The 13155-nt window shown below is 42.3% G+C and overlaps 1 protein-coding gene across 2 annotated transcripts in view; it reads left to right on the forward strand.

The window, feature by feature from the left end:
* Positions 1–13155, forward strand: part of LOC126203349 (peregrin) — a 266717-nt gene that overhangs the window by 229716 nt on the left and 23846 nt on the right. For both annotated transcript variants that reach the window (XM_049937638.1, XM_049937639.1), the window contains exons 19-20: positions 1761–2149; positions 7297–7439. In XM_049937638.1, the coding sequence (XP_049793595.1) occupies positions 1761–2149; positions 7297–7439 (532 nt within the window). The remainder of the gene's footprint in view (positions 1–1760; positions 2150–7296; positions 7440–13155) is intronic.

Below are 13155 nucleotides of genomic sequence, written 5' to 3' on the forward strand. Positions count from 1 at the left end.
GTATATAAAGTGTCAGGTTGCAGAACAGAGCAGTCATTGACGCAACTAGGAAACAATGATTTATCTGACATCCAAAATGGCATGATCATTGTTTTTCATACCAGAGGTGGAAGTATTTCTGAAATGGCCAAGTTCGCATGCCACTGTGGTCAAAGTATACTGTATGGAAAAGTGGCGCTATCCAAAACTGTTGCCAAGTTAACTATGTAGCACCCCTGGCCGTAAGTGACAGGTGTGAGTGATGACTGCAGAGTTGTGCATGGGCGAATAGATGTGCAACTGTTGAGCAACTGACTGCCCTGATGAACCAAAGGGCTACCAACAGTGTCTCCTCAATGACAGGAGAGCTGGTGTGCGATATGGCTACTTTCGCAGGTAGTCATCGGTCTCATAGGATAAGCCACCACAGCAGGTGCCTGGTTTACGCACGCATGCTGACAGGTGGAATTTTCATATTAATACCACAAGTGTACGTCCACTGAATGGCAACAGGTGGCCTTTTCAGATGGATCACGTTTTGTGGTTCTTCAGACAAATGGCTGTTGGTGTGTACGGCATGAAAAGTCTGAAAGTAAACATGCTATAACGGTTATCAGAAGGGTCCAGGCCAGAAGTGGAAGTTTTAAAAGTTGGGGATTGTTTTCATGGCACTCCCGGAGTGATCTCATCATTCTGGAAAATACAATGGTTCAACACAAGTATACATCTATCCTTGGAGGCCAAATTCAGGCTTTTCGCAGGTGGCACATTAATTAATAATATAGTCTCCTAGTATTTTACTATCCTCATTGCTCTTTCTTTTTGAAGAGATCATTTGATAATTATTTTGTAATAAGTCGATATTGGCAGTGATACCATTTGTGTGACCAAAGACTAAAGTAGATCTGTTCTTTCATTAAGTTGCCAGTTGAGAATGTAAATTGGAGAAAAAGGCAAAGAGTTGAAATGTTATATATATTGTTGCGAATGTATGTAGTAATAAATATTCAGGAATAAGATTATGATAATACATTCAGGGAGAAAGGAGGGACGTGGAATTAAGACATCAGTCATTTAATTATGACATTTTATTTGGACTGTCTCTGCAACAAAAATAGGGGATGGCTTTAGTATTAAGAAAAAGAGATAAATATGGCCAAGATTTGAAACAAGAGTAGTAAAACTTGTGTGTCTTGGGGACTACAAAGATCACTATGCTATACCATTTTATCTAATGAGGACTGTAGCTTATAATTGAGACCAGTCATTGTACGATTAAAAACTGTGGTTGTCATCTAGATAAATAAAAAAATAATTGTATCAATAATACCATTCCCTAAAGCAACAGTTATTTTGTACTTCACATAAATAGTTCATTGCACTCATGATTTTTCTTTTATACCTAATCAACAAGAAACTTTATAAATGTTACAATATAGGACTCTTAAAGTAATCTTTGAATCTTGTCAGTGATAGTAGCTGGATGAAATTGTGTGTGTGAGATGAGAAAGGAGGAAAGGGGCTGCGCGCACGCCCGCCCGCACTCGCGTGTGTGTGTGTGTGTTTTGTGTGTGTCGGGGGGGGGGGGGGGGGGGTTGGTCGGTTGTGTGCATGCACGTGTGTGTGCGTGTGTGTGTGCGCGCGTGCGTGCGTTTGGGGGGGGGGGGAGTATGTGCATGCTTGAGCGGGAGAGAGAGAGTTTGTTGCACTGAACATTGTTGTCTCTCATCACTTTGCAAATTTACTTGGCCCATCTCAAAAACAACTGTTTTTTGAAACAGATATTCCACCTGAGACAGACGATGAGACACAGTCTGAATCCAGCTGTTGGAGCTGCACATCATCCGATGATGAGGATGATGACGATGATGAAGATGCGGAAGGAAACAGCAGTTCGGGTGGTGGTGGTGGCGGAGGAGCCGGGGGTGGCAGTGGCGGAGGAGTCAGTGGCAGTAGTGCTGGCGGTGTTGGCAGCCGTGGTGGTGGCGGCAGTGGTGGTCCCAGCGCTGTAGGTGGAAATAGTGGCATCGGTGCTTCTGGTGGAGCAATGAGGGCTGCTTACTCATCAGGAGCAGACGATGATGCTGGTGACAACAGCACTGGTTCCAGCTTTGAACCCCTTGACCTTGTGTGGGCAAAGTGCCGTGGGTACCCTTGGTATCCAGCTCTGGTGAGCATTCTTAAATGCATTAATCTGCACAGTAAATATTATAAACATAAGTCAGATATTATGAATCGTGCAAAATTGTGTGATAGTGTGTGGGCCCGTAAATGGTATTTTATGGTGCAGTGTAATCTGTATTTTGAGTTAAAAAATCTGCCCATTTTGAATGAAAAATTTATCTAGTTACTTTGTGGAATGAGGATTTGTCTATATAGTTGTTCTCACACCTCTGTATGAGAGATTGGTAACGGGTGCTAGTGCATCGGTTCTTGTTCCAGTTAAAGCTGGCTCAAATTTTAGTGGTAAAAGAAAAGCTTGTTGCCAGAAGTTAGTGGACAGTGAGCAGAGAGATGGTAGTGCACAGTATCTGATGATGACTAGACACTGCAACAGCATCTTGAATTAAATATTACATGTCTCAACAATACCTCATTGAGGGAGGGAGTTGACAGTGATTTATTCACTGGATGGTAGTATTTTGGTGCTATTGAAGAGGAGTATGTTAATGTGCAACCACCAGATTTCATCCTTTTTCCTTTCGTCCCAGTAATAATCCACATCAGTATTGACACAACACTACTCTCCAAAACACTAATCATACTATCAAATAAACACTTGATACTTTGTGACAGGTCAGAGGGAGACAAGTAATGGCGAACCAGCTTCTCTAGGGCCCTTCGTAAGGCCACACTATTGGATTCCTGAATCGCCCCAGATGGCAATTATGAGTATGGGATTGACTTTGACACTGATAGTTAATTTTAGTTTCAGCTAGAACAGCTTAATTGATTAAATAAAGCATCATTTCCTCTCTTTGCACAAACAAAATTATGCTGCTGTATTTATCACCAGCGGAAGGTGACGTAGGGCAAGATCAGTTTTGGTTCTGGAAAAATATAGGAATACTCAAAGCAATACTGATCTTATGACTTATCTTAGTTTATAGGTTGAAGAAAGGCACCTTTCATTAATAGCACACATAGATTTAGAAAAAAACTTTTCACACTGTCGACTGTAACACACTCTTTGAAATTCGTAAGTTATCTGGGGTAAAATACAGGGAATCTACTCTTGTACAGAACCCAGACTACAGTCATAAGAGATGAAGAACATGAAAGGTAAACAGTAATTGAGACAGTAGAGAGATGGTCTCTGTTGGTCCATTATGGCCAGGGGACATCGCCTGGTACATACTTTTCAATTCAATAAACTTTACCAGCAACCGTATACTTTAGGTTAATTTATTTTATTTCGAATGCAACCAGTTTTGGCAATTCGTTTTGCCATCTTCAGGCCCCGTACGCTTTTTTTGAATCAACGAGCTTATCAAATAGCACCATAAAACTGGATACCGTGAATTCCAAATGTTGTGCAACTGATTCATACGAAAGGGTGACACCAACTGAGCCTATGTACATGAACAGGTTCATGGACTGTGTGTGGGCTCAGTTGGTGTCACACTTTCATATGAATCAGTTGCACGATTGGGATTCACGGTATCCAGTTTTATGGCACTATATGATAAGCTCGTTGATTCGAAAATGTGTATAGGGCCTGAAGATGGCAAAATAAATTGTCGAAACTGGATGCGTTTGAAATAAAATAAATTAACTTAAAGGATACAGCTGTTGGTAAAGTTTATTGAATTGAAAAGTAGAGAGATGAGGTTGTAGCCTATCCCCAATCTTGTTGAATATGTACATTGAGAAAACTGAAGGAAATCCTAGATAAACCTGTGCAGGAAGCTAAATTTCATGGAGAAGAAATTAAAATGTTGTGGTTTCAAGGTAATGTAATTCTGTCAAAGATAGCGAAGCACTTGGAAGAATAGTTGAACAGAACGGATAGTACCTCGAAGACAGGTTAGAAAACGAGCATCAACAAAAGTATAATGAGAGCAGTGGAATGAGGCCAGATTAAATTAGTTGATGCTGAAGAAATAAGATTATGAAATTAAAGATTTATAGTAAACAAGTTGTGATATTTGGACAAAAAAATAAATTATAATGGCCAAAGTACAAAGGATATAAAATGCAGACTGACAATAGCAATAAATGCATTTCTGAAAGAGAGAAATTTACTAGCGTCGAGTATAAAATAAGTCTTAGAAAGTCTTTTGTGAAATTTTTAATAATAGGCTGTCCAAATTGCAATAACTTATTTATTTTTTATCGGGTAACCGATTTCCATGCGTAAGACCACCTCCAGACAGGGCTCCACATGCCATGAGGGGCCAGTTAATGTAGCCCCTGAGATATTTATTACCTACTGCTACTGAAAATGTTTTCCTGGAGCGTAACCTAATGTGAAAGTGAAACATGGATGATAAAAACTACAGACCAGGGTGAATAGTAGCTTTATAAGTATGATGTTACAGAAGAATGTTTATATATGATGGGTAGATCGAGTAACTAATGAAGAGATACTGCTTTGTGTTGGGATCAAAAGACTTTCTGGCAAATGTTAACTAAAAGAAGGGATAGTATGATTGAACACACCCTGAGACACCAAGGAATAGTTAATTTGGTAATGGTGAAACCAGAGAGGGATATTTAACAATTTTAAAGTGTGATCTAGGCTTGACTACAATCAACGGGTTCAAGTGAATGTACACTCCTGGAAATTGAAATAAGAACACCGTGAATTCATTGTCCCAGGAAGGGGAAACTTTATTGACACATTCCTGGGGTCAGATACATCACATGATCACACTGACAGAACCACAGGCACATAGACACAGGCAACAGAGCATGCACAATGTCGACACTAGTACAGTGTATATCCACCTTTCGCAGCAATGCAGGCTGCTATTCTCCCATGGAGACGATCGTAGAGATGCTGGATGTAGTCCTGTGGAACGGCTTGCCATGCCATTTCCACCTGGCGCCTCAGTTGGACCAGCGTTCGTGCTGGACGTGCAGACCGCGTGAGACGACGCTTCATCCAGTCCCAAACATGCTCAATGGGGGACAGATCCGGAGATCTTGCTGGCCAGGGTAGTTGACTTACACCTTCTAGAGCACGTTGGGTGGCACGGGATACATGCGGACGTGCATTGTCCTGTTGGAACAGCAAGTTCCCTTGCCGGTCTAGGAATGGTAGAACGATGGGTTCGATGACGGTTTGGATGTACCGTGCACTATTCAGTGTCCCCTCGACGATCACCAGTGGTGTACGGCCAGTGTAGGAGATCGCTCCCCACACCATGATGCCGGGTGTTGGCCCTGTGTGCCTCGGTCGTATGCAGTCCTGATTGTGGCGCTCACCTGCACGGCGCCAAACACGCATACGACCATCATTGGCACCAAGGCAGAAGCGACTCTCATCGCTGAAGACGACACGTCTCCATTCGTCCCTCCATTCACGCCTGTCGCGACACCACTGGAGGCGGGCTGCACGATGTTGGGGCGTGAGCGGAAGACAGCCTAACGGTGTGCGGGACTGTAGCCCAGCTTCATGGAGACGGTTGCGAATGGTCCTCGCCGATACCCCAGGAGCAACAGTGTCCCTAATTTGCTGGGAAGTGGCGGTGCGGTCCCCTACGGCACTGCGTAGGATCCTACGGTCATGGCATGCATCCGTGCGTCGCTGCAGTCCGGTCCCAGGTCGACGGGCACCTGCACCTTCCGCCGACCACTGGCGACAACATCGATGTACTGTGGAGACCTCACGCCCCATGTGTTGAGCAATTTGTCGGTACGTCCACCCGGCCTCCCGCATGCCCACTATACGCCCTCGCTCAAAGTCCGTCAACTGCACATACGGTTCACGTCCACGCTGTCACGGCATACTACCAGTGTTAAAGACTGCGATGGAGCTCCGTATGCCACGGCAAACTGGCTGACACTGACGGTGGCGGTGCACAAATGCTGCGCAGCTAGCGCCATTCGACGGCCAACACCGCGGTTCCTGGTGTGTCCGCTGTGCCGTGCGTGTGATCATTGCTTGTACAGCCCTCTCGCAGTGTCCGGAGCAAGTATGGTGGGTCTGACACACCGGTGTCAATGTGTTCTTTTTTCCATTTCCAGGAGTGTATTTTGCAAGTTACGCAGAGCTGGAGAAGCTTGCACAAGCTTTGTTGTGCTGCATCAAACCAGTTTTCAGAATGAAGACATCAGCTACAGCAACTTGTATAAACTTTAATGACATATAGTGGAGGAATGTATAGAAGATGGGGATACCCTTTACTTTATGGCTGGGAAAATGCTCTTATATTTTTGAAAAAGCCAGTAATCATGAATGAAATGGTGATGCAGAAAGCAGTGGAAATCACCCCATTAAAGTCATAAAATATTTCTAGAATAAATATTTTACTGTGTAGTGGAGTGTGTGCTGTTTTGAAACTTCCTGGCAGATTAAAACTTCCTGCCAGATTAGGACTCAAACCCAGAACCTTGGCTTTTGTGAACAATGCTCTTACTGCATGTAGTATTCAGGAAAGACACACAACCCATCATCACTGCTTCCCTTAACACACACTCTTCCGAAATATTAGAAATAAGCAAGTACTACTTTCAGATCTTTAGTATTAGAAATAAGCAAGTATTACTTTCAGATCTTTAGGTGAGAACTGCATAAGAGCAACTTATCAGAAGTACAAACAAGACTTAAACTTTTGCGATTCAGAGTATATAGTGTTAAGGTTTGAATGTGGTGGGGAGGTTTTAGTTAGACTTGTGGACAATATTAGAGTGACATGGATCAAAAATATTTTACTTCACCTATCAAATCCTACATCGTCTCCCTGTCAACTTATGTTGGGGTTTTCAGGTCCCTGCTTCTATGTGTACACCAGAGATGACACTGTTGTGAATTTGTTTCCCTAAATTCTGTACTTTCTGTGTGACCTCTGTAGTTCCGTTGTATGGTATTTTAGACAGTAATTGAAGTATTGACTCATCTTAAAAATGTGACAAAATGCTTAGGACAACACATTGCAGCTCTAGTACCTCAACAGCCTTCAGTTTCTAGTCCAGGTGTTTAACTTACCACAGGTGATCTGTTGTAGACTGGTGTTCAACTTCAAAAAGTATGAATCTGTGATGATGATTTGTTCACAATTTTACAGTCGTCACAAACATGTGCATTATCAGTGTAAATTCACTTTTCTAATGAAAGCCACTTTTCTAATGAAAGCTTATTTTTGTTCACAGATTATAAACCCAAAGATGCCCAGGGCAGGTTACTTGCACAATGGAGTTCCAATACCTGCACCACCGCTTGATGTGCTTGCTCTGGCATCAAACTATGAAGAACCTGTGTATCTTGTACTCTTCTTTGACACAAAGCGCACATGGTAAGTGTGTGTGCATTACATGATAGGTTACTTACTACTCATAGTGACTCGGTTGACAGAGGATGTTTGCAAGGTGCAGTGTAAGATGTAGAAACTCGGTTCTGGCTTAATTCTAGCAGATGTCTTCATGCAGAGTAAGAGTTGTATCTTTTCAGAATACCTTTAGTTTGTGCGCAGAAGACTATAAATATACACTGTGTGATCAAAAGTATCTGGACACCCCCAAAAACATATGTTTTTCATATTAGGTGCATTGTGCTGCCACCTACTGCCAGGTACTCCATATCAGCAACCTCAGTAGTCATTAGACATCGTGAGAGAGCAGAATGAGACACTCCTTGGAACTCACGGACTTCGAACGTGGTTAGGTGATTGGGTATCACTTGTGTCATATGTCTGTACGTCCGATTTCCACACTCCTAAACATCCCTAGGTCCACTGTTTCCGATGTGATAGTGACGTGGAAACATGAAGGGACACAGACAGCAGAAAAGCGTACAGGCCCACCTCATCTGTTGACTGACAGAGACCACCGACAGTTGAAGAGGGTTGTAATGTGTAATAGGCAGACATCTATCCAGACCATCACACAGGAATTCCAAATAGCATCAGGATCCACTGCAAGTATTATGACAGGCGGGAGATGAGAAAACTTGGATTTCTTGTTCAAGTGGCTGCCCATAAGCCACACATCATGTCGGTAAATGCCAAACGACGCCTCGCTTGGTGTAAGGAGCGTAAACATTGGACGATTGAACAGTGGAAAAATGTTGTGTGGAGTGACAAATCATGGTACATATGTCGCGATCCGATGGCAAGGTGTGGCTATGGCGAATACCTGGTGAATGTCACCTGCCAGTGTGTGTAGTGCCAACAATAAAATTCGGAGGCGGTGGTGTTATGCTGTAGTTGTGTTTTTCATGAAGGGGGCTTGCACCCCTTGTTGTTTTGCATGGCGCTATTGCAGCCCAGGCCTACTTTGATGTTTTAAGCACCTTCTTGCTTCCCACTGTTGAAGAGAAATTTGGGGATGGTGATTGCATCTTTCAACACAATCAAGCACCGGTTCATAATGCACGGCATGTGCAGAATGGTTACACGACAATAACATCCCTGTCATGGACTGGCCTGCACAGAGTCCTAACCTGAATCCTATAGAAATTGGGATGTTTTGGAACGGCGACTTCGTGCCAAGCCTCACCGACTGACATCAATACCCCTCTTCAGTGCAGCACTCCGTAAAGAACAGGCTGCCATTCCCTAAGAAATCTTCCAGCACCTGATTGAACGTATGCCTGCTCGAGTAGAAGCTGTCATCGAGGCTAAGGGTGGGCCAACACCATATTGAATTTCAGCGTTACCTATCGAGGGTGCCATGAACTTGTAAGTCATTTTCAGCCAGGTGTCCAGTTACTTTTGATCACATAGTGTAATTCAGTGTTACCATAAATTATTTTTGTTGTATGCAATAATTGTTCATCTTGTGGACTCAGTCAATCCAGAAAAATAGATCAGTCATTATCATTAGTGAGGAAGTTGATCACGTAAACAATTTAATACAATACTGGTATTTCGTATGGTCAGCTGTATTTTCATATAAATATTGCGCATTTTTAAAAATAACAATTAGTGCCTTCAGAATTGGTGTGACTAAAAGGATGTGGAGTAGTCTGCCAACTTTTCATGTATAGTTTATTTACTCAGGCATGAAAAGGGTTAATTAAATCACCTTGCTGTGAAGTCCCTGTTAATGCTTTGAGTGCTTTGCAGCTATGCTGTAAATGAAATGATCACACACACACACACACACACACACAGGTTAAAACATTATGACCACTACTCATTGCAAGATTAAAAGCTGTCTGATGCTGTTGCGGGCACTTGACAATAAGAAAAGTACATAAGTGGAGCAGGGACAAATGGGGAATCATTCTAGCAATGATATGTGCTGTAATGGGGGAATCCTATGACTTCGACAAAGGGCAGACCATTATAGCCCAGCAATGGGCAACAAGCATGTCAGAAGCTGGCTGGCTATTCCCATGCTACTGTTGTGAGCCTCTATGGAAAGTGCTTGAAGGACGGTGAAATCACAAATAACTGACAAGATGTTGTACCAGAATGATTTTTCACTCTGCAGTGGAATGTACATTAATTTGAAACTTCCTGGTAGATTAAAACAGTGTGTGATTTGAACGTGGGACTTTTGACTTTCACAGGCAAGTGCTCTACTGAAGTTTGGAAGGTATCAGATGTACTGGCTGAAATAAAGGTGTGAGGGCAGGTCATATGCTGTGCTTAGGTAGCTTGGTTGGTAGAGCACCTGCCCATGAAAGGCATAGGTCCTAGGTTTGAGGCACGGCCCGACACGTAGTTTTAATTTGTCAGGAAGCTTCAGCTCTGTGTACATTCCACTTCAGAGTAAAAATTCGTTCTGAGAAGAACCCTTCAGTGTGGACAATGCCATGTCTCCACAATATCCTTTTTTCCAGGAGTGCTAATCTCGCGCAGTGAACAGGAGAACTTCTGTGAAGTTTGGAAGGTAGGAGATGAGGTACTGGCAGAAGTGAAGCTGTGAGGATGGGTCGTGAGTTGTGCTCAGATAGTTCATTCGGTAGAAGACTTGCCTGCAAAAGGCAAAGGTCCTGAGTTTGAGTCTCTGTCCAGCACACAGTTTTAAACTGCCAGGAAGTTTCATCATAGAACTTGGAGGGCAGAGGCTTGTACACTCTGTAAAACAGCATAGGTGGCTGTAAGTGGTAGATTTGATGACGGCATACAAAGCTGGTGCAGGCATGTGTTTCATTGCAGCATTCAGTGCACTTTGTTGAAGATGGCCCCTCCATGTTCCTATGTTGACCACAATTGAACTGGGCATGGGATCAAGTCAACAGTCGTACCTGGATATGACCTCAGCCAAGTGAATGGCTGCTCAAACCATCACACCACTACAATTGCAGGCTGGTGGGGTCAGTATTAACACTATGTGGTCATTCACATGGGCTTACATGGGACCTGTGGTAGTATGACAGACTTAACTGTATGTAAATTATTGCAGATTAACTAGTTCCCTTCGTATTTAATGTGTCCCCGAAAGCGCTGGCTTATTCCAGCAGGATTCTTACCACATCACAAAGCTAGCATCGCACTATGTGGTTTGAAAGCATGATGGTGAACTCATGTTCATGTCTTGGCCACCAATTTCTACATCTATATCTACATACATACTCTGATGAAATATAATAGAGGGAAACATTCCACGTGGGAAAAATATATGTGAGGTGTCTGTATATGTGTGGATGGATATGTGCGTGTGCACGAGTGTATACCTGTCCTTTTTTCCCTCTAAGGTAAGTCTTTCCGCTCCCGGGATTGGAATGACTCCTTACCCTCTCCCTTAAAACCCACATCCTTTCGTCTTTCCCTCTCCTTCCCCTCTTTCCTGATGAGGCAACAGTTTGTTGCGAAAGCTTGAATTTTGTGTGTGTGTTTGTGTTTGTTTGTGTGTCTGTCGACCTGCCAACGCTTTCGTTCGGTAAGTCACATCATCTACATATACATATATACTCTGTTAGCCACCAAGCGATGTGTGGCGAAGGACACAATTCGCATCAAACTCATATTTCTCCCCCTCTGTTCCACTCGCAGATCGTACAAGGGAGAAACGACTGTCTGAATGCCTCAATACGATCTCTAATGTCCCCTTATCTTTGAGTGGTGATCATTGCGCAATTTAAAAGTTGGTGGTAATAATAATATATCCTCTACATCCTCGGCGAAGATCAGATTTTGGAATTTAGTGAGCAGCCCCCTCTGTTTAGCACGTTGTCTATCTGCAAGTGTATCCCACTTCAAACTTTCTATGAGATTTGTAACGCTCTTGCGATGGCTAAATGTACCAATCATGAATCTTGCTGCTCTTCGTTGGACCTTCCCAATCTCTTGAATGAGACCCAACTGGTAAGGGTCCCAGACAAACAATACTCTAAGACTGGACGAACTAATGTATTGTAAGCAATTTCCTTTGTTGAAGGACTGCATTGCTTCAGGATTCTACCAATAAACTACAATCTAGAGTTTGCCTTGCCCGTTACTTGTGTAATCTGATCATTCTGTATGAGATGATCTCGAATAGTCACACCGAGATACTTGACGGATGTTACTGCTTCCAAAGACTGGGCATTTATTTTTTTCCCGTACATTAATGGGGATTTTTGCCTTGTTATATGCAGTAGGTTACACTTACTAATATTGAGAGATAACAGGCAGTCATTACATCACACATTTATTTTCTGCAAATCCTCATTGATTTATTCACAACTTTCATGTGATACTACTTTTCTGTAGACTACAGCATCATCAGCAAACAGTCTAATGCCGCTGTCAGTACCATCAACCAGATCGTGTATGTAAATCGTAAAAAGCAGTGGACCTATTACGCTACCATTGGGCACACCTGAAGTTATACTTGTTTCTGTTGAAGTCACCCCATTCAGGATGACATACTGCTCTGTCTGTTAGAAAACTTTCTATCCAACTGCATATGTCATTGGATAGACAGTAAGTGCGCACTTTTTGAAGCAAGCATCAGTGCGGAACTGAGTCGAACGTCTTTCGAAAGTTGAGAAATATGGCATCAACCTGGGAGCTGGCATCTATCATGCACAAAGAGGGCCAGCTGAGTCTCGCATGACCGCTGTTTCCTAAAACTGTGCTGGTTTCTGCAGATGAGCTTCTCAGAGTCTAGAAACATGATTTGAAACTGATGAAATGCATCTGCAACACTATTGGGTACCATCTCTAGGCCCACAAAATGCCAGCCCATAATTTATTGGAATTGCGTGATCTGTGCATAGACATTTGATGCCGCATACCTCCAGAAACATACCAAAATTGGTATAAGATTATAGATGTCTGCCATTCAGGATGTTCTTGTACATAGTGACTTCCAAAAGTAAGTTACACATGTCGTCCAATGCTAAGACTATTTCGTATTAAGAATAGGGTATTGTCATAAGAGAGCACATACTGTATTTACCCAAGCATAAGAAGACCCTCTGTTTTTTAAAGAGGTACCCGAAGAAAAATTTATGTTTTTACATATTCTTGCTAGTTAAAATTACAAACTTTCATTGACCTAATGTAACTACTTAAAAAGTTACTATTACACCTACTCTAAATTTGTGCCATTTATTGGTTGCCTACATACTGATAATACAAAGAGAAAATTACTAAGTGGTTCCTTGTAAACGGACTCTCACTGAATTTTGATAAGACACAGTACATACAGTTCCATACAGTGAATGGTATGACGCCATTAATAAATATAGACCTTAATCAAAAGCATATAGCTAAGGTAGAACATTGCAAATTTTTAGGTGTGTCCATTGATGAGAGATTAAATTGGAAGAAACACATTGATGATCTGCTGAAACGTTTGAGTTCAGCTACTTATGCAATAAGTGTCATTGCAAATTTTGGTGATAAACATCTTAGTAAATTAGCTTATTACGCCTATTTTCACTCATTGCTTTCATATGGCATCATATTTTGGGGTAATTCATCACTGAGGAATAAAGTATTTATTGCACAAAAGCGTGTAATCAGAATAATAGCTGGAGTCCACCCAAGATCATCCTGCAGACATTTATTTAAGGATCTAGGGATATTCACAGTAGCTTCTCAGTATATATACTCTCTTATGAAATTTGTTATT

This window comes from Schistocerca nitens, chromosome 9, assembly GCF_023898315.1.
Source record: "Schistocerca nitens isolate TAMUIC-IGC-003100 chromosome 9, iqSchNite1.1, whole genome shotgun sequence".
In the NCBI taxonomy this organism is placed as follows: Eukaryota; Metazoa; Arthropoda; class Insecta; order Orthoptera; family Acrididae; genus Schistocerca; species Schistocerca nitens.